The following is a 26,680-nucleotide window of genomic DNA, read 5'->3' as shown; positions in this document are numbered from 1 at the left end:
CCAAAATAAAAAAGAGACCTCAAAGGTCACCGTTTTGATTCCATTGCTGAAGTCGAGGGTGAATTTCAGAAGGTGCTCGACTCATCGTACAGGAAACAACAATATAAAATTTACATGATATACTTGGTGTATATCCTCCATTCTGGAGCCAAAGCGCCCCCCCCCCCTCCCCGCGCTGGGGACCGCCGACGATGTGGCAAGGAGGACACCCCCCCCCCCCCCCCCGATGCGCCGGACACTTGATACCCCTCAAACTGCGTGCATTACTGGCGTGCTGATCTACGAACAGCGACCGGCGGTGCGGTGGTGCCTTCGAGGTGTGCAGCGGGTTCTTGCACGTAAGGGGTGCAAGAATGCCGGTTTGGCACGAGGTTTTATGACTTTCCCCTTCTCTTTACTCTTTCCCCTTTTCCATACCTTCTAGTCAAAAATAAAGGAGTCTTCTTGATGCGCTCGAAGCGAACGGGCGTCAGTCATTTTTTCATAAGTTAAAAGTTCTCCGTCTCTTATTCCACTACCTTTTGGTGCCGAAACCGGGGAATAGGGACGTCAACAGATGGATATCGACAGAATCAAGCGAAGAAGGGCCATAGTGCGAACATCTACAACCAAGCTGCTCAACGAAGCATCCACCATGGACGGCAGCGCTTCAATCGGTGAGCTGGAAAAAAAATAAATCTTCTTACTCTTAAAGAGTACTCACTGAAAGAGCTAGATCGGGAGATAGAAAAAGGCGTTGAAGGTGAAGCTTTCGAAGAGGAAGTTGCATGCTCCTAAATGTCCAGAGAAAAGATCAGCGTGGCGAAAAGAAAGGTACAACGCATGCTACGCGACTTTAGCTGCACAAATGCTTCATCAGATCGCACACTAAACTCATCAGATCAAAAAGAATCTAGCGCAAACGATTCGCAAATACGCCCCACCGTAAAGCTGCCGAAACTCGAATTAAAAAATTCAACGGAGAGCTTCGAGACTGGCAAGGGATCTGGAGTCAGTTTGAGTCGAATATCAACGCTAACCAGAACCTCTCAAACGGAGACAAATTCACGTACCTCAACAGCTACTTGATAGGAAAGGCGGCGGCTGCGGTAGCAGGACTACGATGTTGCTCTCTCGCAAGGAAGTATTTATACAAGACCACATGTCACGGCTACTTAACATCAAACCAGTGCGTGAGCCAGGGAATCTTGGTCAACTGCGCAGCCTCGTCGACGAAGTAGACAGGTGCACGCCGCCTCACTTCCTTAGGCGTGAGTGTTGGCACTTATTGAACTTTGTTACTGAACGTAATAAAAAAAGCGGTGCCTGCCGACCTTCGTCTGGAATACCAACGAAAAAACGAGGCTACGAACAAGGGAAGTGAGCTGGAGGACCTCCTGCGTTTTTTGAGTAAAGAGGTTGCGACGCGCGAGATCATACAGCGGGCCGAAGCTCCGAGAGACAACAGTGCCGAATTGGTAAAGGAAAGGCGCAACAGCAACATTAAAGCGGCGAACATGCCTACTGCAGCGGCACTGCACACCACGATCAAGGATAGCATATGATGTCTATTTTGTAATTCGAACGTCCTTGAGACCGGCAACTGCAACGCAAAGATGTCTGTGGCGGATAACAGAGAGGTGCTGAAGCGTGACAATCAGTGTTTCCGGTGCACAACAAGGGGGCACGCGGCAAGAGAATGCCGTAAAGCTAAGTGGCTCCGATGTGCGCATTAGAAGGGCAGACATTTAACGACAATGTGTGACCCTGACTTTAGAAGACACCGCAACACGGATGAAGGGGATGTATCTTCGTCACGGGTGATTGAGCAAGCCACAATGTTGAAGCCCTTATTAGGCACGGGAGATAACTTGATGTGCACTGGAGAGCAGCAGTTTCTCCTACAGACAGCGCGAGCTTGGACAGAGGGTCGACATGAACGCACACTTTTCAGGCTTCTCCTCGATGGTGGCAGTCAGCGAACCTTCATTCACCGCAACCCATCCGAAAAGCTGCAGTTAAAGGTGCTTGGGGAAGAGGACCTTAAAATATTTGCCTTTGGTGAGCAATCAGCCACAACACGCACAAAAATGCGTCGATTGCAGCTGGGGCTCAGAAGGCAGTACGACGGAGAAGGGGTGCGAGTGGAAGCACTGGAAGTTCCTTGCATCTGTGCAGATATCATGGCTACTCCATCAAATTTTGTTCTACTTCCACTTTCAAAATTTCACTTCCAAGTCAAAATATTGACTTTTTCATAGGCGCTGATCATTACTGGGAAATTGTCACAGGATCCACTAAGCGTCTCACCTCCAAACTGATGGCAGTGGAGACTGTATTCGGATGGAACGTCCAGGGCCAGGTCCACACAAGGAAGTCAACAGGAGTCTGCTCCTCGGCTGCTGGTGTGACGCGGATAGGAGAGAGTGAACAAATTGACGAGGAAATATCAGCACAGCTAAAGTTTTTCTGGGAGCTCGAGCACATTGGTATCAAGGAACATGAGCCAGTTTGTCACGAGGACGCAGTCCTTCAGCACTGTAAAGAAACCGCCAACTTTGAGAATGGCCGCTATTAAATTATGGGTTTTACGTGCCAAAACCACTTTCTGATTGTGAGCCACGCCGTAGTGGAGGACTCTGGAAATTTCGACTACCTGGGGTTCTTAACGTGCACCTAAATTTAAGTACATGGGTGTTTTCGCATTTCGCCCCCATCGAAATGCGGCCACCGTGGCCGGGATTCGATCCCACGACCTCGTGCTCAGCAGCCTAACACCATAGCCACTGAGCAACCACAGCGGGTTGAGTGGCCGCTATAAGGTGTCGTTCCCTTGGAATTCCATGGTTTACGAGCTTGGCAACAACTACGAGTGCACAGCAAGGCGTCTTCAAGCACACACAACGCGCCTCTTGAAGAAGATTCGTTGATTAGGCAATACAACGCCTGCAGAAGAGACAACATAAAAAAGGGCTATGCAGAGCCAGCCAGCAAGGATTACGGCACGTCGGAAGGTCCGGTGTACTATATGCCACGTCAAGGAGTTGTTCGTCCCGAAAGCCAGACGACAAAACTGAGGGTAGTCGATGCATCATCAAGTGCTAAAGTCGCCTCTCACTGAACAATGTTTTGGGAAGTGGCCTAAACTGAAACCCAGAGCTCATCGATCTGCTGATCAATTTCCACACTTACAACATGGCCATCGTTGCGGATATTGAAAAGGCCTTTCTCCAAATACCACTATCAGAGGGCGATCGGAACGCTGTGCAGTTCCTCTGGTACGCTATTACGCCAAAGAAACGTTAAGAACTTCCAGCTGTGGTGACCTATCGGAAGACTCGCGTGCCGGTGTCACGTCGAGCCCATTTCTCTTGGCTGCAAAAAGTTGCAGCATCATCTTGAAGGCCTGCTGGAACGGTATGCTGAAACTGCGGGCATCCTCTGTAAGCATCTTTACGTGGGCGATCTTGTACCTGGGGTTGGCAGCCTTGACAAAGGTGGAGTGTTGTGCCAGGAATCAAAAGATATATTATCTCTAGCAGGGATGCGGCTACACAAGTAGATGTCGAACGACCACAATCTCGTCAACTTCTTAGAGAATGGCAATGTGGAAAGAACGAACGCTGATCTGGACATGCTGCAGCTACAAAGGTATTGGGAGTAGGTTGGAATGCTCAGGCTGAGCACTTTGAATACAACCTAACTTCGCTCATCGACTTCCTCTCCGCAAGAGCCGACAACAAGAGATTTGTGCTGCAGGTGTCGGCAAGAATTTTCGACTCTTTTGGATTTACTGAAGTACTATAGCGCCAAACAGACGACACAGGAAGAGACACGGACGAGCGCTTACTGACAACTGATGCTTTAATGACGGAAACACACAATATGTATACGCAAATTTGGCGGCGCGACATGCGCATTGTCAAAACATCACATGGTAACTAGGTAAAAGGCGATAGAACGATTGTGAAGGTGACGTTCGTGAAGATGACACGTGGTGTACAGGGCCATATGACCATAAATGATAATGGTTACGCGATACACAAACACCGCCGTAAGGGAGTACCCCATAAAAACTATAGGATTAGGAATATTCACCAGGCGTGGGCGGCGCAGCAACATGCTCAGATTTAACTAGGGGCTTCTAAAAATGACATCTCACTTTTATAGAGAATTTTCGATGGTTCGCTTACGCATTCAAGGCCCTTCCTTTTAATGTGGAAGGCTTCCTTCAGCTCGCGGGCCACGCTGTCTCGACTTCTGTCCAGAATGATGGTCTCTCTTAGGCGAGGCTTGCACCCGCACTCTTTGCAGTGAATGGCCATATTGGAACCAGTTCCTTTTTCCTGTGACCTTTCGTGTTCTTTCAGCCTTTCATTTAGACACCGCCCCGTTTGTCCTATGTAAACCTTTTTGCATGAGAGCGGAATTTGATATACTACCCCTTCCTTGCAACTGACAAGTGGATTGGTATGCTGGGTTCCGCAGGTCGCGCGTTCTGTTTTTTGGTTGTTAACGCGGGCGCAAAATGTCGCAAGTTTTGAAGGGGCTGAGAAAACAACCGGGACATTGAATTTACTCGCGACCTTTTTCAGGTTGTGGGCTACGCGGTGGGAGTACGGTATAACTACAAGTCTAAGTCTCCTGGTGTGTTCTTGCGTGTTTTTTCTTGCTTTCCCTTTTATCTTCTGGAGCAGGCTCTCTACTACAGAACTTAGAACATCCTGTGGAAACCCCTCCTCCTTTAACCTTTCAATCTGCTGATGGAAGCTGCTCCGTATGCCATGCTTACATGACTTCCTGGTAGCCGATTCCAATGCCCCTGTGGCTATCGCTCTTTTTACGATCTTAGAGTGGGCTAACTCATAAGACAAGAGCTCTTTTTGCGCTCGGGGTTGGTACTTCCAGTGCACTTCAGCTCCCAGGCTGTTGGGCACCAACTAGCCCAACAAAAAGTTCTGCTGGAATATCTTTTGGATTTATTGCTCCCACAATATTATGCGTATAGGTAATGTTCCAGAAGTTGTGGGAGTTGGGAATTGGTTGGACGATCCCTTGCCTGAAACATTGCAGCCTGAGTGGGACTGCTGGTGTAAGGAGCTTCCATACATAGAAGAAGTGTCTATTCCAAGGCTGATAGCGGCAGACTTTAGAAACGATGATACGGAGAAAGTGCTGCATGTTTTCTGTGACGCAAGCCCGAAGGCCTATGGTGCTGTCGCATATATCGTCACCAAGTCTACGTTCGGACTAATAAATGTCAGCTTGGTCATGGACAAATCAAGAGTGGCCCCTTTAAAACGCTTCTCGCTACCCCGATTGGAGCTGATGGAACCCTTGTTGGCGCGCGACTGTGCCACTACGTTGCCAAGGCGTTGGATCTGAAGAACGTGGCTACCATCCCTCTGGACTGACTCTATAGTAGCTATGTACTGGATCAAGGGAAACACTGCCAGATATGGAAGCCCTTAGTGGCAAATCAAGTGTCAGAGTTCCAAGGGCTGACAGATCCCAAGGATTGGAAACACTGCCCAGGTTCAGACAACCCCGCTGACCTAATCACCCGCGGCATTCTGCCATCAGCCCTGCGGGAAAGCAAATTGTTGTGGAAATGACCCCGTTGGCTTCAGGAGGATGACACGCGTTGGCCAACGATAAGTGAGCCGAGCTAGACGGTTCGGGAGCGCCAAATGGAAGAGCGAAAGGTGACGGTGATGCCCATAGTACCATCGCCATCCATGGCAATTTTCAATGTTGAGAATTATAGTTAATTCAACAGAGTCGTTCTGTCAACAACTGCCACACTAAAGAAGGAAATACGATCGGCCCATTACGAGCTGAAGAAGTAATCGCCGCCGAAAAATACTGGTTGGCTAAAGCTTAAGAAGAAGATCATTCAGCGACGAGATTTCAAACCTGAAGAACCGAAGACCACTGCACAAGAGCTCTCCTGTTTTTCCTTTCAACCCGTACTTCGACAAAGAGGGCCTCATGTGAGTTGGTGGACGCTTGCGATTCAGTGATAACAACAAAGAGACTAAGCATCCCAGCGTTCTCCCTGACAATCACCACCTCACGTCACTCCTCATACGGAAGGAACACTTGAGAATTCTGCACACGGGCGTACGCGATACTCCAGAACAGCTGCGAGAATCGTGTTGGATTATCCGAGGACGTCAGGCCATGAAAAAGTTATCAAGCAGTGCCTCGGCTGTCACAATGTTGCCCTCCAGCTACTTAACCAGTAGCACCACTTCCAGCTGACAGAGCGACAAAGGGAAACCCGTTCGACATCGTTGGCATCGATTTTGCAGGGCCCTTGATTTGTCAACAGTCACGCGACAGCAAAAAATGCTACATCGCTATTTTCACCTGTTCTGTGACACGTGCCGTCCACTTTGAGCTCGTCAGCGACCTCTCAGCTACCGGTTTTCCTCTTGGCCTTTCTTTATACGCTTTCTGGCACGCCGTGGAATTCCCTCGACGGCGTATTCGGACAACGCGCTCACATTCAAGCGTGCAGCCAAGGATCTAAAGGCCATGTTCATGCTGTAGCAAGTCGATGAATTGCAGTCGTACTTTGCTGGAAACCCGATCACATGGAAGTTTATTGTTGAACGGGTAGCTGGGTGGGGCGCCTTCTGGGAGAGGATGGTGCGATCTGTCAAAGTAGCATTGCGAAAGGTGTTAGATCGGAGCAGCTTGAGCTTCGAAGAACTGACCACCGTTCTTTATGAGGTGGAGGCCGTGATCAACTCATGCCCGTTGACTTTCATATATGATGATGCTCAAGAGCCAGAACCACTGTCACAGGCGCACTTCCTTGTCGGAAGAAAGTTGACGACCCTTCCTGCACACCTGCTGCCGGACGAAATTCCCGACGGTGGCATGCATCTCTCACGACGCTGGATGTATCGGATTGCCATGACCGATGGTTTCTGGAGACGGTGGCGGAAAGATACTTATTGGAGCTCAGGTCGGCACATATGTGCCAACCGACGACATCGAGTGATCTGAACAAAGGCGCCTTGGTGCTCCTGAGGGAATACCGCTTGATACGCCACATGTGGAAGACCGCCAGAATTAAGGAAACATTTGAGGGTAGAGACGGCAGGGTGCGGTCCTTCAAACTGGTATTAAGTGGGGGAACCGAGGTGAAGCGACCGATACAGCTGCTGTATCCCTTGGAGATTGTGTATCAATGAGCTCAATAATAGTTCGCTCATCCGGGGGAGGTTGTTGTACATCTACCATTCTCGAGCCGAAGCCCCTCCCCCCCACCCGCGCTGGTGGCCGCTGACGATGTGGCAAGGAGGACCCCCCTCCCCTCCAGAGGCGCCGGACACTTGATACCCCTCAAACAGGTGCATTACTGGCGCGCGCGATCGGCGAACCGCGACCGGCGGTGCGGTGGTGCCTTCGAGGTGTGGCGCGGGTTCTTGCACGTGCGGGGTGCAAGAATGCCTGTTTGTCACGGTGTATTATGACTTTCCCCTTCTCTCTACTCTCTTCCCTTTCCCATACCTTCTAGTCAAAAATAAAGGAGTCTTCTTGATGCGTTAGAAGCGAACGAACGTCTGTCATTTTTCCATAAGTTAAAACTTCTCCGTCTCTTATTCCCCAGCTGTCCCAAAATGTCAACATGGTCATTTTCTGACAGTTTAAACAAATAACAAAAAAACATAAGAAATTAAGAGATTTTACGTGTCAAAACTACGATCTGGTTATGAGGGACGTCGTATTGCGGGGATTACGCAAATTTAGGCCACCTGGCGCTCTTCGACGGGCACCTGAAACAAAATACATGGGCGTTTTCGCATTCCGCTCCCATTGAAATGCAGCCTCCGTGGCCAGGATGCCGCGACGTCGTGCTTAGCAGCGCAACCCCATAGCCGCGAAGCAAACGCGCCGGGTCAGTTGAACGCAATGAAACTCCAGCTTTACTACCTCCTCCCTTTCATCCAAATACTGCGTAATCGTGCCAGCGCTTATACAGTTCTGATATGTCTTAGTATCTCGCCACTCCTAAGAAAAAGTGCTTCACGATGAGAAAAGCTAAACTCAGAAAATGCAGTGTAACAATATTTTAATATAATTGAAATGCGACACATACAAACACGTCAGAAGACAAAGATAAGTAAAAATGTCTAGAGAAGCTGTAATTGAGCACGTTATGGCAGCATCAAAAAAAAAAAATTACTCAGCACACTCTTTATTCCTATCCCATCCTGTCGTGTTTTCATGTCAAGTTATAGAAAGCGTGTCGAGTAATATGGAAAGAAACGTGCCTAAGGCAAGTAGATGCGTCCGGCCAAAAAAAGTAGCATACTTTCAGTACAATACTATGCTCGCAAGAAATTTTCTGTTCCCGAGAACCAGTATTATAAATACGGAGGTAAAGATTTCGAATAAGTTTGGAAACGAATAGAAGCATCCCAGTTCGTAACAATAGGTGGTATCGTAAATGCATTGGAATTACAGATGATGTGGCCACTTTAAGTGCTATGTCGTACTGGGTTACGAGCGAGCGCGATTTCTATAGGATATTACTCCACTCAAGGTTATGCAATAGAACACTCGTGGAAAACATGTCACGCACATCTAAACCCTCCATCTGTTCATCGCTACCTCAAAAAGGATTTTACGCGAAGGTATTTGCAAACAAGTTGTCTGCAACTGCGAAGTTTGCACGATATGGTCGAAAATCGTAGGGGTCGTTCGCAGCATCTATGCTGGTGGGATACTTCTGAGTGACGTGAAGGCTTGCGATGCATATTGTCGCGTCTGACGATATGGGGAATAATTTGTGGCACGTTAAAGCCCGATGCACCATCATAGACAACGCCGACTGCACTATAAGTGTTTCGACAACACGGGCCACTCGAAGCGTTATCGCAATCCGTAAAGAGCGGCGTCAGGGGAACTTCGCGTGAGAGATGCTCATCAGCAACTTAAGGGAATACTTCTGCTTGTCAATATTTCAAGGCAGAATGCTATGGCGTGACCGTCTTCTCATACTGTAACCCGTGTTTCCTATAGTTTGAGGTGTGTCAAGCTTTAAGGTGTTCAGTGGGCTTGATGTTGCTGAAGTTCGAAAGGAAATGAAGCAGCGCGCGCACAATACACATATTTGTGAAATGTGGGCATTTGTTGGTGCAGTCTGGAGCATCCGCTTCATTTATTTTTCTTGCTTTTGCTCTAAACACAATGCGATTGGCATGTCGAGTACTTGGCGTCCTAGCACATAGAGGCGTTGTGACGTCCACTGAGAACAAAAAAGGCAAAACCCGAAACATCCACAGTAGCACCACAGCTGCACACTGTTCAAGCACTATTGAGTAGTTGAGAGAATTTCTTCTACACGGGCTCCTTCTTGACACCGTTCGTGGCCGGGCTTGCCGTTTCTTGCGGCGGCTGCTTGGTGACAACGTGCTGGCTGACACGGGGCGGCTTGTGTGAGCCGGTCACGTTGTCCCAGAACCAGACGATGGGCTTTTCGACCACCACAGACGCCACGAAGCCCAGTATTACGGCCACCACGAAGTTGGAGATGGCCGACATGAACTGTACGTTTCAGGAGCCAGGCAAAGAAAAAAAAAAGGAAAAAACATCACACTCTTTCATTTCATGAGCGCTACAGTAGCAGCGTCCTGGACGACCAACTACAATTTCTGGGACGAGTAAAGATTTCCGTGAGCCACACCTTCAACCGCGCATAGCAATATGTTCAAGTCTTCGAATTTAGCTTCAAAACTTACTCCTTCCAAGGCGTAGAGCACACCTCGAAACAACCGTTATCTCTGACTACTTTATGTATTTTGCTTGTTATATCTGCCAAATAAGTGTTCAGAAGGAATTAAATCAATATACAACCCCGGTTTTCTTTCAAGGAGACTGAGCATAAATGTCCCCAAGCTGTGGAATTGGATTTTATATGGCGACGACGTCCACAAATGTGCCGTTGTATGTAAACCTTAAAAACTGACAACACTGCTCTCTCCATATGCTGGAATGCAAGGCGCAGGCAGAATACCTGTGCCATAGGCGCCTAATGCATGTATACTCAGCAGAACTAGCATATCTACACACCAGCTCAATCATACCTGTGCATTTCACAGATTGATATTTCTTTCTTCTCGAGATTAAATGAAATGAAAAACATCGAATTTAATTTCAGAATAACAACGTCTCATATTATGCAACCCAATTTTGGTACAAAGTGTTGTTTGTTTCGGGCGTACTCAAACGGAAATATTCAAACGCCTAATTGTTTGTATATCGACAAAACTCACTCGTAACTGACGGCTATTTCGTAACATTCTTCTTGATAATACTCAGATCAGACACTGAATTCTTCAACAATATTCTCAAAACAGCTTTCGGCATAATTTAGTTGGTCTCCTTGGTGCGGCAAAAGTCATTTCAAGGAACTTACAACAGCGCTTAGGCAACCACAACTTCCTACCCGTGAAAATGCTGTAGGACATCTCACTGTGATATTTGAGATAATCGCGCATGCTTTTGCTATTTAGGAGGATTTAGAACCAATATACTTCATTATAAAGCAATATCAAGCTAAATTTCTATTTCTTAATGCTACGCGGACACTATCGAATGTTGTACCCTGTCGTTTTGTCTGTTTGCACATAGCGCATGACTTTCCTCAGTTACGTTCTTGCATTTTTCATGTCTTTTTCACATTACATTCTGGTGGAATTTGGAACTTCTATTTGTTCTTTTTTATCTTGCCATTTGTTTTGCGCTGCCTGTAGCCCTAACTCATAGTTGAAAGCAACGTCAGTTACGGAGCACAGTTAGGTACTTACCACATGGAAATGGTCGGGGCTTAATCGTTCCCGAATGGTCCACAACTTGAGGTAAATAACGTATATGTGTACAACATAAATAGTGAACGAGATACGGCTAACTGGAACTAGAGGTTTCCAAGAAAGGATGGTGTTGATGATCCCTGCGTAAATAAACAAGAACTATAAATGTTCAAGCATGATGTTCACCCAGCTATGCACTAGCGAAATTGAACATTTTCATGGTGGCATAAGCCCTCCTCGAAAAAATACCTAAAGCTTTTACTTGAGTTCAAGCTGTAAGATCCTTATGAAGAGACCATTTGAAGAAATAGGTAGCAGAATAATGGATAATAACGAGTACGGTGTCTTTTAAGAACAATAACTCTACAGACATTTCTGCCACAAATTACAGCAGTCAGAAAGCAAAAGTTTCGCCTGTATAATATGTGCTTTCAGAAAAACAATATGTTATCCATCACCACAGCTTTAAACTGGTTGTCATCTCTGCAATGCTACAAGGCTTCGAAACGTTACAAGCAAATATGACTTGCAGCTGACTTTGGCAAGGTCGGTCCCGAAACGGCTACCCTAGCACTGAATTGTTTTCTGCAACGAGGTTGTATGGCAGCAGCTGAGAGCGACAGAAAATTTGTCCCGGATAATCCGTTAATAGGCATTCTGAAACCAAGTCAGATTCTCACGTTTGCATAACTTTTATTATATCGCCTACTCATAAAAAAATTACATACATGAAAGACAAACGCTCTGGCTGCTGGAACTACATTGCAGCTTCAAGAAGGGCGCTTTCAGCATCGAATTATAGAGGCTTATTTAATAGATATTTATGGTAATGCGAATTTAGTAAGTTTCATTTAACATCAACAGCACTGTGATTTGGTCGGGAACTGCTTTGAATTTCAGTGCGTTTGCACGACGAAACATTTTAACTTCGTTAAAACTTTAGTATTGTTTGCCGAATAGCTATGCGAACAGTTAAATATTAAAGAAAATACAGAGTATCACATGAAATCTTGACTGGTTTCTCCAATAAAGAATTTCTTGCAGAGTGAACTTGTTGGACTCGTTCATTTCTAACATATACGCGATATTCTTCAATTACTGCTGTTGTTTTCAAACGCTTCAGGATGTCCACTGTACGTCAAAAACGTAGTTGACTTCTGGAATAGATGCATGAAGCGGCAACGAAGCATGAATTAATGTACAGTCGTCAGCAATATAAAAATGAAGAACAATATATTGTCAAGCGCTCGTTCCAACACACATGCTCGCTAGAAAAATGTTCATTGATACTAAATGTTCCAGACGAAAGTAATTGTTATGTATCGAGTTCCCAGATTTTTACTCATGTATTACGAGTTATCGTTCCTTAAAAAAATCACTCTTTTCATTTTGGGTTAACGGAAAGTTTGTTTTATCATAACCATTCTTGGATTCTTTTTCTGGAGAAGCATACTGCATTAACGACAAGTAATAACTGTGTCAGACTAGCATGACAAAAGCTGTGGTCACTTCGTACTACTCGTATATACGCAAGGACGAAGGAGGTTGAACATGTATTTGATACATACATATATATATATATATATATATATATATATATATATATATATATATATATATATATATATGCCATGGTAGCTTAGTGGCTATGGTGTTGGGCTGCTGAGCACGAGGTCACGCGATCGAATGCCGGTCACCGCGGCCGCATTTCGGTGAGGGCGAAATGAGAAAACTCTGTACTTAGATTTAGGTGCACCATTTGCCCGCTTTGGCGTACCTCATAATCAGAAAGTGGTCTGGGCACGTAAAACCCCATAATTTAATGTAATCTATATATATGCATATAGAAGCTAAAGGAAGACACGGCGGTTAACCAGAAGATATCTCCAGGTGGCTACCTTGCACCGGGGAAAGGGGGGTGCGATGGATTTATAAAGTAACAACCTTAACGCTCTCCTCTTCATTCCGTACATTATGCACGCTATATATCTTGCATAAGATTACAATAAAAATTCATAGTAAATACACGTAAATGTTCACTAAAATGCTGTCAAGCGAATTTGTTCTGCTTTGTCCTCAATATTCACACAATATCCACGCACACAGTTTCGCAACACCCGAAAGCTAATTTTCCATAGAAGCTGCCTTAATCCTTGCCGAGACATACTAAACATAGCCGCTTTGCATCGCGCCAATTCAATAATCTTGCCAGTTCAAACAAGAGATTTGTTTTTAGAAAGTTCTTTTAACGGAAGTGCCAGCCAGTCTTTCAATATTGAGTCAGTATTAACAATCACTGGGCATTGATATTGCTCCCCCGCGCCAGTGGCAGTTGAACACATTCAATGCGCGTTGCTGTATTGCAGTTCCTATCTGTCGCCTTTTCACGCATTGAACCACGGGCCGCGCCCGTCCGGCCATCACATGTCGACTTGTTGCGCGCCTCTCACCTCCCCTGCCGATGGCGCACGCGTAGACCACCCAGCCGAGGCAGGCTGCCCACAGCACCCGGTGAAGAGCGGCGTAAGTGCTCGACCACAGAGCACTCGGGTAGCGGCCGTCTTCCCAGGCCACCGTCACCAGGTTGACGTAGGCCCCGGTCGCCACGCACGCTAGCCAGCCCAGAAGCTCCAGCAACTGTGCCGCAAGAGGCAGTTGGCGCAGCGATGACAGCATGCAAGTTCGTCATGAGGCCACACAACAGTCTTGAAAGCTATGCGCCATCCTCTAAAACACCACCGATACTCATTCACAGAAATGCAGCGTCCTCAGTAAGGCACGCGTCCTCGCTCATTATACCAATTCTTGCTATCCTCGGCTTCGCTTTGTACACGCCGTGCAGCGGACAAGAAAGCTCTTCGCGAGGCGCAGGTTGCGTTCATGTCTCTCAACTTGGCGACGCCACCTTGCCGCGATGCATCTCTCTATCGGAAAGCGCGCGTCTTTTCTAGCAGTCGGCAAAAGGAAAGCTCCCGGTGTTATTATGGATTTGATCCTGCGGTGAGCTGCCAATTATAGTGTTCCTGCTGTTGCGTGGCCGTGACACGTCCCTTGTAGAAACAGTTGGAAACGAAATTCAAATACCTTTCGTTTTTTTTTAAGAGAAGCCCGCAAATGCACACAAAGTGGATCGAGCGGCTAGTCGCGCGGCAATGTTTTGCCTTTTGGCGGGCTTATTGCATGCTTGGAGAACACTTTTTGTAGCATTATTGAGCAACAGAAAGCTGTGTCGGGAGGATTTTTCATGTTGCTTAACAATTTTCTCATTGACACTTTTCATCTACTTATAATATTTCAGAAGTTGATTAGCTAAGTAAGACAAATTATGTAATTAGGCGGAATGCAAAAAAAAAAAAGCTGCGTATTTCCACGCGACGGAAAACAACACATGTTGGTTTTGTCCAGCTAAGTGTCATATGCAGATTTTTAAAGTTTGGCTCAAGCTAAGTGGATCCGTGGGACACGCTATATAAGTAAACGAATAGCTTTCTTAGGCCGCGGAATGGTCCATGGATGACTGACATGCAATAGATGTACAAAGGCCATCCATTTGTAATGGGAGGTCCCCTATACAGTCTGTTGACTATGGGACCTCCCTCTGTATATATGTATAATCCCCATTTGCAACCTTATTATTATGCCCAATAAACAACTCTCGAACTCTTCGGGGAAACACACAGGCGCGTGGATGGATGGATCGATGGATGGATGGATGGATGGATGGATGGATGGATGGATGGATGGATGGATGGATGGATGGATGGATGGATGGATGTTATGAGCATCCCCTTAGGAACGGGGCTGTGGGTTGCGCCATCAAGCTCTTTCTATTATACCGCATAATGTCTCACCTAGGTCAAAAAGGAAAGAAAAAAAAACGCACAATGAATTCCCACAACCAAATTTCCTGACCCCCTATTGCGAACTTTCTTTTTGTGCGTCTCCGTCTGCTGTCGTTTTCCTATTTTTCTTCCACCAGTCTTCCAGTCGCCTCTTACTAATCTCTATTGCAAACATGTTTACTTTACCCCTGCTCTCGCTGAACATAAGCGCTTCAAGGAGTCCAGTGGTGCCTAAATTGACCGCTGTGTAGATATCTCCACATTCTAACAAAATATGCTCCATCATTTCCCTGCCGCAGCAAGCACATGCTTCTTCTTATATGTAGCTTTACAGGTGCGTGTTCTAAGGCATCCCGATCTCCCTTCAAAAAGTAATGAGCTTCCCTTTGAGTTAGCACAAATTGCTTCTTTCCTGATTTCGCGAGCGCTCCGTGGCGCGCCGCATGCTGCCGCCAGAAGAACTACTTGCGCAGGCGCGTTGACAGCCAGAGGCGGTGGCGTGTCGTCTGCTACTCTGGCGGCGTACGCAAAGACTCGCATGGTTTATCATCGCGGTGCACGAACGGCCGCTTTTCGTGTAGGCCTTCGTGAAGCACTGAGAAGTGTTTCATGGTACACGGCACAAAATAACTGCTTGATGTGGTGAACAAGTAGTCCGAGGATAACAGCTTTTAATGCGTAAGCATTATAGGGCTTCTTCATTCGCAAATCTGTACTCCCCTCTGTCTGCAACGTGGAACACGATGCGCTCCATAGGTGTACATAGAGTGCTATGAGGGTATATATGCGAATGCCTCATTACTAAGTACCACTACTGAGATTTATGATTATTTTTTATTTTATTTACAGATACTGCAGGCCCTTCTCCGGCCCATGCAGGAGTGGATATTAAGAATACAAACAGCAGAAGTAAATTTACACTAATTACTTGACATAATTGCAAAGATATAATACATACAGAAGTGAAAAAAAAACGGCAGTACACTGGACATAGATGACATGAATGAATACTCGAACAAGGTAATATTATCAACTCAGAGTGTACACCACTTGGACTCGAATTTCAACAAAAGTTGATATTACTAATACATTCAACAAATTATTCAAACGAGGCGGAGTTCGCTGTCTCCTCAGATAACGGATTCCAATAATAAATTGCGCGAGGAAATAAAGACAACTTGCGAACATTGATGTGGCTGACCGGCTGTCTAATAGTTTTACTTTGGTGCGTTCTCTCTGATCACTTGAAAGGATCCTGAAGATATCGTCCCCGTGATAGCTTAAAGTTCTCGTGATAAAGGTGGTAAATAAATGTTAATCTAGATATTATCCAGCGCTGCTCAAGTTTTTGTAGGCTGTCCCTATTACGTAAGTTGCTGACACTAGAGTGACAGGAGTAAACAGAATAAATAAAACGCAAAGCTAGATTCTGCACTCTTTCGATATTGTTAATCAATTATTGCTGACAAGGGCTCCAAATAACCGATGCATACTAGAATTTTGGTCGTATTAGCGCTTTGTATGCATTTAGTTTTACTGCCGGAGGGGTATTACGCAGTTTCCTTTTCAAAAACAACAATTTCTGTAGTGCACCCCGACAGACATTTTCAACATGCGGTTCCCAATCGACTTTACTGGTAAGTGCGATGCCTAAATATTTGACTTTGTCAGTTCTAGTGATGGTAACGTTACCTAAAGAGTAAGTAACGTCAAGGGGCTTCTTTTTGTTGGAAAACGTAATGGAAGATGTTTTCGAAGTGTTCATTCTTAAGCCCCACTTTGCGCACCATGCATCAATGGAGTGTAAAGAATTGTTCAATTTAATTTGGTCATCTCGGTTATTTATGGCTGTGTATACAACACAGTCGTCTGCAAATAGTTTAATCTGAACTGGTGGTTCGACGCAAAGATGAATATCATTAATATATACGAATAAAAGTAGAGGACCGAGCACCGAGTCCTGCGGAACACCTGAGTACACATCCAAATCATCGGAGACACTCCCATTTATGGCAACACGCTGCTTTCTACCTCTTAAGTAAGATTCAATCCATGCGACTACTTTCTGTTCAATGCCAATTGCCTTTAGTTTTCGTAATAAATCTTTATGAGGAACAACATCAAACGCTTTTGAAAAATAAAAAAAATAGCGTCTATATCGCCTTTTATATTGAGTGTACCAATTAATTCATCAGTTATTTCAGCAAGTTGGGTTACAGTAGATAAACCAGATCTAAAGCTATGCTGTTGCGGATAAAGCAAATTATTATTTTCTAAGTTAGTAATGATGGCCTTAAAGATAAGGTGATCGAACATTTTACAACAGGTACTAGTATGCCTATATATATTGAGTACTGAAGAAGTATTAGAAGTAATTAAGGTTCAAGACTAATAAGATTAATTACGAGGAATAGAGACTCCTTTATGGTACTGAGCTGTTGCAATTTGGCAGTTACAACAGGTCGTCGCGATACTTGCAGCACATTGCGTCATACTGAGTAAAAGCTGATCGACTGGAAATCTGAGAAGTTCCCTTGGGGAATTTCTGAAGTAATTTTTATAGAGGTGTTACTTGAATATTTCACAGCACGCCGTATGCATGGCGGGTGCGCCTATGTGCTACTCGTCTGAACTTAACATATGAACTCGTAACAAAAATGAGCACTGTTCACTTTTTGCCAGTAGCGCTATGTGTGAAATGGGGAGAAGCGACGTAGTCGATGACAATTTTCCTGAAGCTAGTCAGTCGCGCACGTAGAACGTGCTAACGTCTAGTTCTGTTTTCACGTTGGGTCGTTTTCCTGCTGAACGCAACTTATCCGTCCGTTCATTAAATCGGCCCTGAACCAATTTTCACCGAAGTCGAGAAATGCATTTCAGGTTAAATTAGACTATTTCACAAATACCTTGCTAGCCAAGACGTTCAGAAGAAGCAGAGTTATAGGCAATCAAAGAATGCGTTCGCGGTGCTTCCGCTCCTTCAATGATTTGCATTGCGCAGGCTACGGCGGCATGCTGCAACGCGGGATGAACGTCACTGTGGTGCGCCATCCAAATGTGATCGTGGACGTTTACGTGGACGCCACTATTTCCTATTTTGGCGCTTCGGACGCGCCAAACGTGCCCGACGCGGTCGTCCTCAGCGAGCCGTAGCGCGCTCAGCCAGTGGACTCATCGCAGCACCTCGCCGCGGTATTTACGGTGCGATGCAGACGGCAGCTGCTTTGTGCACGACAAGGCTGGAGTGCGCGCTTTCGCTCTGGCTCTGCTACGTCGGTTTTGTCCTTTACCACCTTTACCGACGGATAGTAGCCACATCAAACTTGCGCATCTTGAAGCGAGAGGAATAACTCATTGTGAATCCAAGTCTGCCAACGCATCTAACCAGGCAGGAGTCGGCGCGAGCTGGAAAGCGTGCGTGTGGTCTGACCTTAAGAGGACGCTCGGGCCCAACTCCAACGCGGCCTATTCAAATGCATTGACACGCAAAAACGTTTTTCTGAGATAACCTCTGGGCCAATTTTAATGAAATGTGTTGCATTTGAGAGAGAAAGTTAAATTCTAGTGACTGTTGGAAGCGGAATCTCCATTTATGTCTTGAATTTTGTAAAAAAGAAATTCAAAAATTCGAGAGTTTGAAAAACATAGGAGCACGAAGTTTACAAGTTCATAGCTCTGCATCAAGAACAGATCTCGCGGTTCTATAAACGGCATCCATTAGATCATTGAAGGCGGACAAATTTGATACGTCATTTTATATCTTACGTGAATTTTTTACGTCGTTTACAAAGGTTCTGCAGAAGCTTAATTAATTATGGGATTTTACGTGCCAAAACCCCGATTTGATTATGAGGCACGCCGTAGAGGCGGCTCCTGAAATTTGGACCTCCTGGGGTTCTTTAACGTGCACCTAAATCTAAGTACGCGGGTGTTTTCGCATTTCGCCTCCATCGAAATGCGGCCGCCATGGCCGGGATTCGATCCCGCGACCTCGTGCTCAGCAGCCTAACACTATAGCCAATGAGCAACCACGGCGGGTGTCTGCAGAAGCTGTATTTCCATATTACTAACTTTTTGGAGATTCATGTGTAACATACAAATTTTGCCCGTTTTTGATGTACTATTAGTTGCAATTCACGGAATTGTATTATCATTTTCGGTTACTAAGTTACAGAGTTGTAAACTTGATAGTATCGTTTTTTTGAAAATTTTTGATGTTTGCCAATTTTTAATAAAACATTCACGACCTTAAGGAACAATTCGAAACCAGCAGTCACTAGAATTCAAGTTTTCGTTTAAATGCAACGAATCTTGTCAACTTTCGTGCTGTCGTTGCCGAGAAAAACGAATTCTCCTTTTACATGTATTTAGATAGATGCACCCGAGCTAAAGCTTCCTCTTAAGTGGCTCGAGGGTAGCTGAGCGCTCAAAACTTGTCGAAATTAGCGAGGCCTGCTGCAACGCCGATACGCATGGTGACCTAAGTTTATTTTCTACGCCGAGCGTGAGCAGACGACAGTCGGCTCCCTCCGGAAGTACGTAATTATTATCGAAATTCGAGACCAGATTTTAGCTTACTTCAGCCTTTTTATTAAACTGCGTCATGCACAGTAAAAGTAGCAAAAAGCGCACTGAGCCAAGCAACCTTCTTGATTGATATCACCTATTGGCCAATAGCAGCCGCGTATGGGAATCCGCTATATTACGAAATAAAGCGTCCATATAAGAGTGAGGCTTCTGCCGAAAAGAGAGCGTTTGAGAGAAAGGTGACTTCGCGCTCCGCTTCATAGACCCGCACGACTGCAAAATTTGGCTGAGATGTTCAAGGCAGCGTGTGCTATCCGCAGGTTGCGTTTTTTTCACCAAGCCCGAGGGGTGGTTCAGGGCCGCTTTAAGACGGTGTGGTTGCATTGCTATAGCAGCCAAGTTGTGCGCGTTTACGCTTCGTGATTCTACAATAAATGTATTGGTTGAGCAGGAAAAGTATACTAAGCCAAGGATGGCAGCTAGAGCGACCATGCAAGGAAATGGAACAAGGAAAACTTTGTACGAAATACACGCCTCGGCTCCTCTGACTTTGGACGTGTTATTAACACAGTCACAAAAATGCCGTTCCTCATAAATGCACAACACGTCAAAAAGTACGCATTCTGTGAGCACTTGTTCGCTCTTTTTAGCAGTTTGTTCTGCGACGGGCGATAACAGCCAGGGATTTACGTACGGTGCAAAGAACTGCCCGTCGAGCACGCTGCGATGTAAGTGAATTTACGACGCCAGCATCAGGCAAGGTCTCGCGCGCGGCTTCACAGTAGGAGACGACACGCCGTGGGCGCCTCCTTTCGCTATCAAGGCGCATGTGCAAGTTTTCCAGCGGCCACATTTGCATAGCAGTACGACATCATCGTGCCTTTTCGGCGGTCACTTGGCCAAATTTTCGCTGAGGATCGTTTAGGGACGTTTTTTAACACCACGTCGCCGCAAGTGTGGATGAGCCACCGCAGCCGGAGCAGACGCCGCTCTGCGACGTGGGCCTGTCGTCAGCACCGCCCAGGGACGCCTTCCTCCCCCCCAGTAAAGCACGAACGTCTCGTCAATCTCTATCATTGATCCGAACGTCAACGTCCTGAGGTCACGTAGATATTACGTTCTCGTACGTACCTTTTTATAAGGAAACGCGTGGATGTCTATAAGGCGCACTATCTACATGAATAGTAGACTACGAGATAACGTACTATGGATGTACATAGGATATCATTCAAGCACCATAAAATTAATTGCATGGTAGGTCATATATATAGTTTAATGAAATTGGTATATAGCACTCCTACGTTTCCCACATCTCCTACGTTTTGTAGGCGTATATGTCTGTATGTGTGTAGGTAATAAAGCTAAAGCTGTACGTTATTATTATTATTATTATTTATCTCGCGGAAGTTTTATTTAACGAAATGCTTTATTTGCAGAAGCAGCATATAAATACATCATGAAGGTGACATAAAGAATAGAAAAAGAAGGATTCTTATCCTTCTTTTTCTATTCTTTATGTCACCTTGATGATGTATTCATATGCTGCTTCTGCAAATCAAGCACTTGGTTCTCATCCTTCTTTTTCTGTCCTTTATGTCACCTTGATGATGTATTTATATGCTGCTTCTGCAAATCAAGCATTTGGTTGCTAGTCAGCGCTCTGTCCTGTTTACTCGCTCGTCCTGTGTTGTGCTGTTTTTGTTTTTATTCGAAAGATGAACCAACCAGCCCCATTGAACACACTGCTAACGTTCATTTAACACGAAATTACGAAGTGATATGTTTTTTAGATGTTTGAGTAAGCATGGATATATGAAAATTTCAGGCATTATAAATGTGCATATTTGAACTTCAAGGCTAACCTGCAATCCACTTCGAACTGTAAGCATATTCCCCATGCAGCCTCGTAATCTTCGCACACGACGCTACAGGTCTAAACTGCTACAGTGTAATTGCTGTTGTACTACCTTTTATTTCTTCAATTCGATGCATTATTTTATTACGATTACCATGTTATATTTATTTTGTTGCTTTGTTAATGTTTAAATATTGTTGAAAAGGCAACACTTCTTTGAAGTATATCAACAATATTACATAATTCATAACTTCCTTTTATTGGCGTCACCGCCGCTGGGAGGCGGCTCTCAAAAGTCCGGAGCTGGAAGACCAGCTCTGGGCAGTCCGGCAAGATCCCGCCTGAGTACAAGGACTTCGAGCCGCCACCTGAGGCCACCACAGTCAAAACTGCCGGACCAATCCTTTTATTAACGTTTATTTTATTCTTCTTGTTTAGACCCGCGCTATAAATCATTGCGTCGAAAGTTTGCCGTTATCTATTGTGTACCTCAATTCTATAACTTTTGGTTGGTGCACTTGTAGGTTTACAATAGGTATTAGTATTGAGGGAATTCTTTACTTCCTGAAATAACTTTTCCAGCAAATGAATAGAAAACTTCAAATTTTACGCTTATATCCAGAAAACTGTCCTTAACAAAACATGGTGCCGTAAGAGCCCAACAGCATTTAGCTCATATATTTCAAACAAGACGTTGTCACTATGCGTTTTGGTATAAATAATAACATATACAATTTCGTGTAATATTTAAAGATACGAACGTAAACGTAGCAGTAAATAACCAATATGCACCACTATCGTCTACTGGCAGCATAGTTGCGGTCCACAGCTCTACGCCCGGTGGAAGGGGTGCGCGCCCACACAAGCGCCAGCCGAGCGAGTTCCGGGGGCCTCGCGGTCACCCCTCCATCGACAATGCCGCCGTCCGTTGCTCCGCAGACGCTTGGTTTCGCGTTACCGTGCGCCGCTGGTTATTGCAGCCGCGTGGAAGTCGCGCAAGATGTGTCTCCATTCAATCACTCGACGGACGGCTGTGTGCGCCTTTCACCTTCGGCCCTTCAGCTGGCAGAACAGCGCATGTATCTCACTCAAGCTTCGCGGGCTTTGTCAAGTTGTGCGGCTAGCCGCTGTGAGACCTTCTTTGTTTGCTTAACTGTCATCCTCATCGCAACACAGTAATTTAAAAGGTGCTCTGTAATATCTACTTTGTGCTCCGCACACGGAAATCTAATGCTATGCTTATCAAGCATTTAATCAATGGTGAGGTCAGAAACATCAGGCTTTTGAGCATGTTTCCGCAAAACTGCTTCGACTCTCTCCAGCATTTGAAATATGTGAGCAGCCGGGTGCAGCAGCGGGCCTCGTGTCTTGAGGTTGCAGCCTACGATCGCGCGTCGTCTCTCTCGCGCCGGAAATGACAGTGTTTTGACAGTAAGCGGCATGAAACCTTCCGTCTGAATTAGGCGTATGAATAACGAAAAAATCTTTAGGTATGGTTCTTTCAATGCTCACTTAGGTCGTAAATTATCCAAGCTTGCGCCAGCAGAATCGGCGGAGAGCGAGGCCCCCTAAGGTCCCCTGATAATTTGAAAGTACCGCTACACTTGACCTCCTCGCCTCCTCCTCGCCCCTTGCGCGTCCCCCCCCCCCCCCCCCCGCGGAAGCCAGTTTTGCCCCCGTTTTCCTGCACGACTGGTCTCCCTGCCGTTGCCTTTGGAAACGCGCGGACCTTGGGTTTGGCTTGTGTTTTTCTTTTTCGTTCGCGCCATCTTTCTCCTCAGCTCGGCTGGCTCGCCGCTTTAGCTCGGCGTAGCGAACGTCGTACGCGGTGTTTCCTGCTCTATGTGCTAGCGCTATGCCTTGCTGTTCCGCATATAACTGCAGTAAGAAGCCTGAAGGTGGTTATGCCGTTTTTATGATATCACAAGGAAAGTGTGACGGCTTGCGCAGGAAGCAGTGGCTGCATAACATTGGCCGAATTCACTTTGTTCCAACAAAGAACAGCGTTGTTTGCGAGGTGAGAGGTCTTTCTTATTGCTAGTAGCAAAGCATGCCATAATGCTGCGTTCTTTTTTTTTCATTCTTCCGGCCGGATCACCAGCATTTTTGTTGCGCCAATTTGTACATTGCATAAAAATGGGGTTATCCTCAGTATGCTTAATATTCTGCGAGGGCTCCATCACCTGTCACGTCCTCAACTATTCTTATTCAGTCGGAAACGCAGCACTATAGATTGTCCTTTCCGCTGTGAACAATTATGTGGGATGATACAGCCTCTCGATCGCACTTTTAGCGATTGTTAGGATCCGCTGCCTGTTTTACTGAAAATTGAAATAGCGGCTTATAGAGGAGCTATTATTTCTACCTTAGGTCGATCTGTGCGTCAGTGAGATACAATGAATGCAACCCCTGAAAAAATTAGTGGCAAGTATACTCGTGGTATTGCAGGTGATGAGTGCTGGCAAGTCCACATTGCGTTTAGGTTTTAAGGCGAAAGCCTTTAGATCTCTGTTTCAAGGTGGCGCTGTGAACAGAAAATATTACGTGACACAAGGAAGGCAAGAGGCGACCCAAAGCATGTCCTCCCCTGTATAAGACAATGATTAGCCAGGTTAACTAATGATTCATTAACGATTGAATTTAGGAGAATTAGGGACGCTTAAGGTGCATTTGTGGGCATTAAGGAGGATTACAGTGGGTTAAGGAGGATTAAGGAGTATGAAAGAGGATTAAGGTAGATGAAGAAGGATTCAGGCGGATTAGGGTGGATTAAGGTGGATTATGGTTGATGAAGGAGTATTAAGACCGATTAGGATGCATAAACAAGGATTAGAAGGATTAAGGTGTATGAAGGAGGATTAAGGTAGATTAGGGTTGATAAAAGAGGATTAAGACCGATTAGGATAGATCAGGGTATATTAAGGTGGACTAGGTTTGATAGAGATGAATCACGGTTTATTAAGCAGCATTCATCATCTTCATCATCAGCCTGGTTACGCCCACTGCAGGGCAAAGGCCTCTCCCTTACTCCTCCAGCTACCCCGGTCATGTACTAATGGTAGCCATGTTTTCCCTGCAAACTTCTTAATCTCATCCGCCCACCTAACCTTATGCCGACCCCTGCTACGCTTCCCTTCCCTTGGAATCCAGTCCGTAGCCCCTAATGACTATCGGTTATCTTCCCTCCTCATTACATGTCCTGCCCATGCCCATTTATTTTTCTTCATTTCAACTAAGATGTCACTAACTCGCGTTTGTTCCCTCACCCAATCTGCTCTTTTCTTATCCCTTAACGTTACACCTATCATTCTTCTTTCCATAGCTCGCTGCGTCGTCCTCAATTTAAGTACAACCCTTTTCGTAAGCCTCCAGGTTTCTGCCTCGTACGTGAGTACTGGTAAGACACAGCTGTTATACACTTTTCTCTTGCGGCACCCTAATGCTGAGGCACCATAATGAGGCACCCTCATTTGCTGTCTAATCCACACAGCTCTCTTTCTGTCTCGCGATGCTACGCTTAGTATTTCTTTTTAGCTTAGCATTTTTTATGGTAGCTGACTGCCTTTGATGAATTCAAAGCGGTGACTTTGTGTGTGTGCCGCTAAGCCAAAAAATGTAAACAAAATATGCACCTTCCTGCCTCTACCCTGAGATCATAATCTCAACTCTCAAGGGTGTTTAAGTATTTTAATGAGCTACTACTTACAGTTTAACACACTTTAATAAAGGAGTACGGGCATATTACTTAATACATAATACAATCAAAACCATGAACTCAACACTCCTTTAATGTGTAGTGTTACAATGTAGTATTTATCCTGTTCTCCTGTAATAATCTAAAAGATATGCTATTTTTGTTAAACTTTCTTTTTCATATTCAGGAACTGGCTAACAAAGGCAGAACAAATGCGACCACCTGCACAAAAGGAATAATTGTTAATATTAAAAAGTGAATAAATGTTATATGTGAATAATGTTATCTGTGTTATTGTATGTTCCACTCCCCTCAATAATGCCCGCAGGGCCATAAGGGTGTTTGAAATAATTAAATAAATAAATAAATAAATAAATAAATAAATAAATAAATAAATACTACACCATATCATGACAGACTTTTTTTGTTGCCAGTTTTCGTCGCAAGGGAGAAAGGGCAAGCATTCTTTATCTCAGATGAAGCTCTCATCGTGCATTACCTTTAAGTAATTCAGTCTTTCAATATAAGCAGTTGATTATTGAAGCGAAAACATAAAATGGCCTATTGAGCGAAACAGCCGCTATTTCTAGCAGCGAAAGGACACCTAAATTCTCATTAGCTGCAATACCACGGCGGGTGCGTGCCTCAACGGAGTAGAGCGGATGAGAGGTGCCTCACCAGATGTTGCACGAGAGGAGATGTCACGCTACCCTCGCTCTTGCCCTCTCATGCCAGTGTTATCTACGCGTTCCTTGTGCGTGCAAGCTCTCACCGGCGTTCTCACTTTGCCTTGGTAATCGCTATACAGAAAGCAATGTATAAAAACTCAGAATTCGAAAAGTAAAACGTTGGCAATAGTTTCGAACCTACGACCTCACGCTAAACACTTACCCACTCTGCTAAACCAGCGCCTCCTAGGTAGCGGGCCTGTGCACTCTGCTTTATGGCATTGTGCTACGTGAACCGAAATTGTCATTACCAAGCTCCGCGTGACGAATGCGATGACATCAACATCGCCACGGCTCAGCATCCCCATGAGATTGTTGGGCAGTCGCGCAAGGTAGCATGACGTCACGGATCGAAGTGCACCGGCCTTGTGCTGTCTAGGAGGCATAGGCCAAGTGTGTCAACATGCTCGCTTGCCCCTGAAGAGTTCATCATAACTCCAAGGAGCGCTCAACGGCATTGACTTGGACATTAATGCTTTCACATTCACAACTCGTAAGAAGTGCTTAGGTGTCCTCAGAATTTTTTTGTGTGACTCCCGTAGGACCTGTCAATATTTCCGCCTGTAAGAAGTAAAAGCGTGCAGTCTTTATACATACATTCCCTTCCAGGCGTTAGTTCGTATCATGTAAATGGAAGAGCCGGCAACCATACTGTTAAATAAATAGACAAACTCATTTATATTCATTTAAAATTTTATGTCCTAATTCAGTATGCCTCACTTCCATTTGCTAATTTTCGTTAAAATAGTTTTTTATTGCATCTGCAGTTTAATAATGGGACTATATGTAGGTGGAATGCCGTAGGAGTGGCAGATTGCATCATTTGCATAATGTATAGATCAGAGTAATTGGAGTACCACCAAATTCTTTTGTATGATTTTTTTATTGACTTTGTTGTTAGCATAGCTTTATTGTGAGAAAGCGTGAGATATAGTAACTTGCTTACTGCACAAATAAGCAAATGTGTTTGAGTGTGAATAGATTTTTTTTCATATAATGGCAAGATCTTTATGTAACATAGGTTCCGTCCAGACTGGCCATGAGACAAGCGAGTTTGCTGTAGAAACAGCCATCCGGGAGTGGCGGCATCACGCTCCTGCCAGGCACAGAAGTGCCATTGCCAAGGTAATTTGTCTGCATATGTGTCACAATGCTTTAAACAATTTCCTCATTTGAAGCTAGCTATGACAGGAATTCCTACGGTATGAAAGCGGTGTTGAAAATTA

General features: G+C 45.2%; 1 protein-coding gene across 1 annotated transcript in view; it reads right to left on the bottom strand.

The window, feature by feature from the left end:
* Positions 1–8,048: 8,048 nt before the first annotated feature.
* Positions 8,049–26,680, bottom strand: part of LOC126518710 (nose resistant to fluoxetine protein 6-like) — a 188,052-nt gene continuing 169,420 nt past the window's right edge. The window contains exons 13-15 of the mRNA XM_050168475.3: positions 13,259–13,445; positions 10,806–10,948; positions 8,049–9,543 (exon numbers count right to left, since the gene is read on the bottom strand). Of these exons, the coding sequence (XP_050024432.1) occupies positions 9,337–9,543; positions 10,806–10,948; positions 13,259–13,445 (537 nt within the window). The 3' untranslated portion in view covers positions 8,049–9,336. The remainder of the gene's footprint in view (positions 9,544–10,805; positions 10,949–13,258; positions 13,446–26,680) is intronic.

This window comes from Dermacentor andersoni, chromosome 1 (genome assembly GCF_023375885.2).
Source record: "Dermacentor andersoni chromosome 1, qqDerAnde1_hic_scaffold, whole genome shotgun sequence".
NCBI lineage: Eukaryota > Metazoa > Arthropoda > Arachnida > Ixodida > Ixodidae > Dermacentor > Dermacentor andersoni.
The sequence above is the reverse complement of the archived record's forward strand: the minus strand, read 5'-3'. Positions and strand labels throughout refer to the sequence as shown.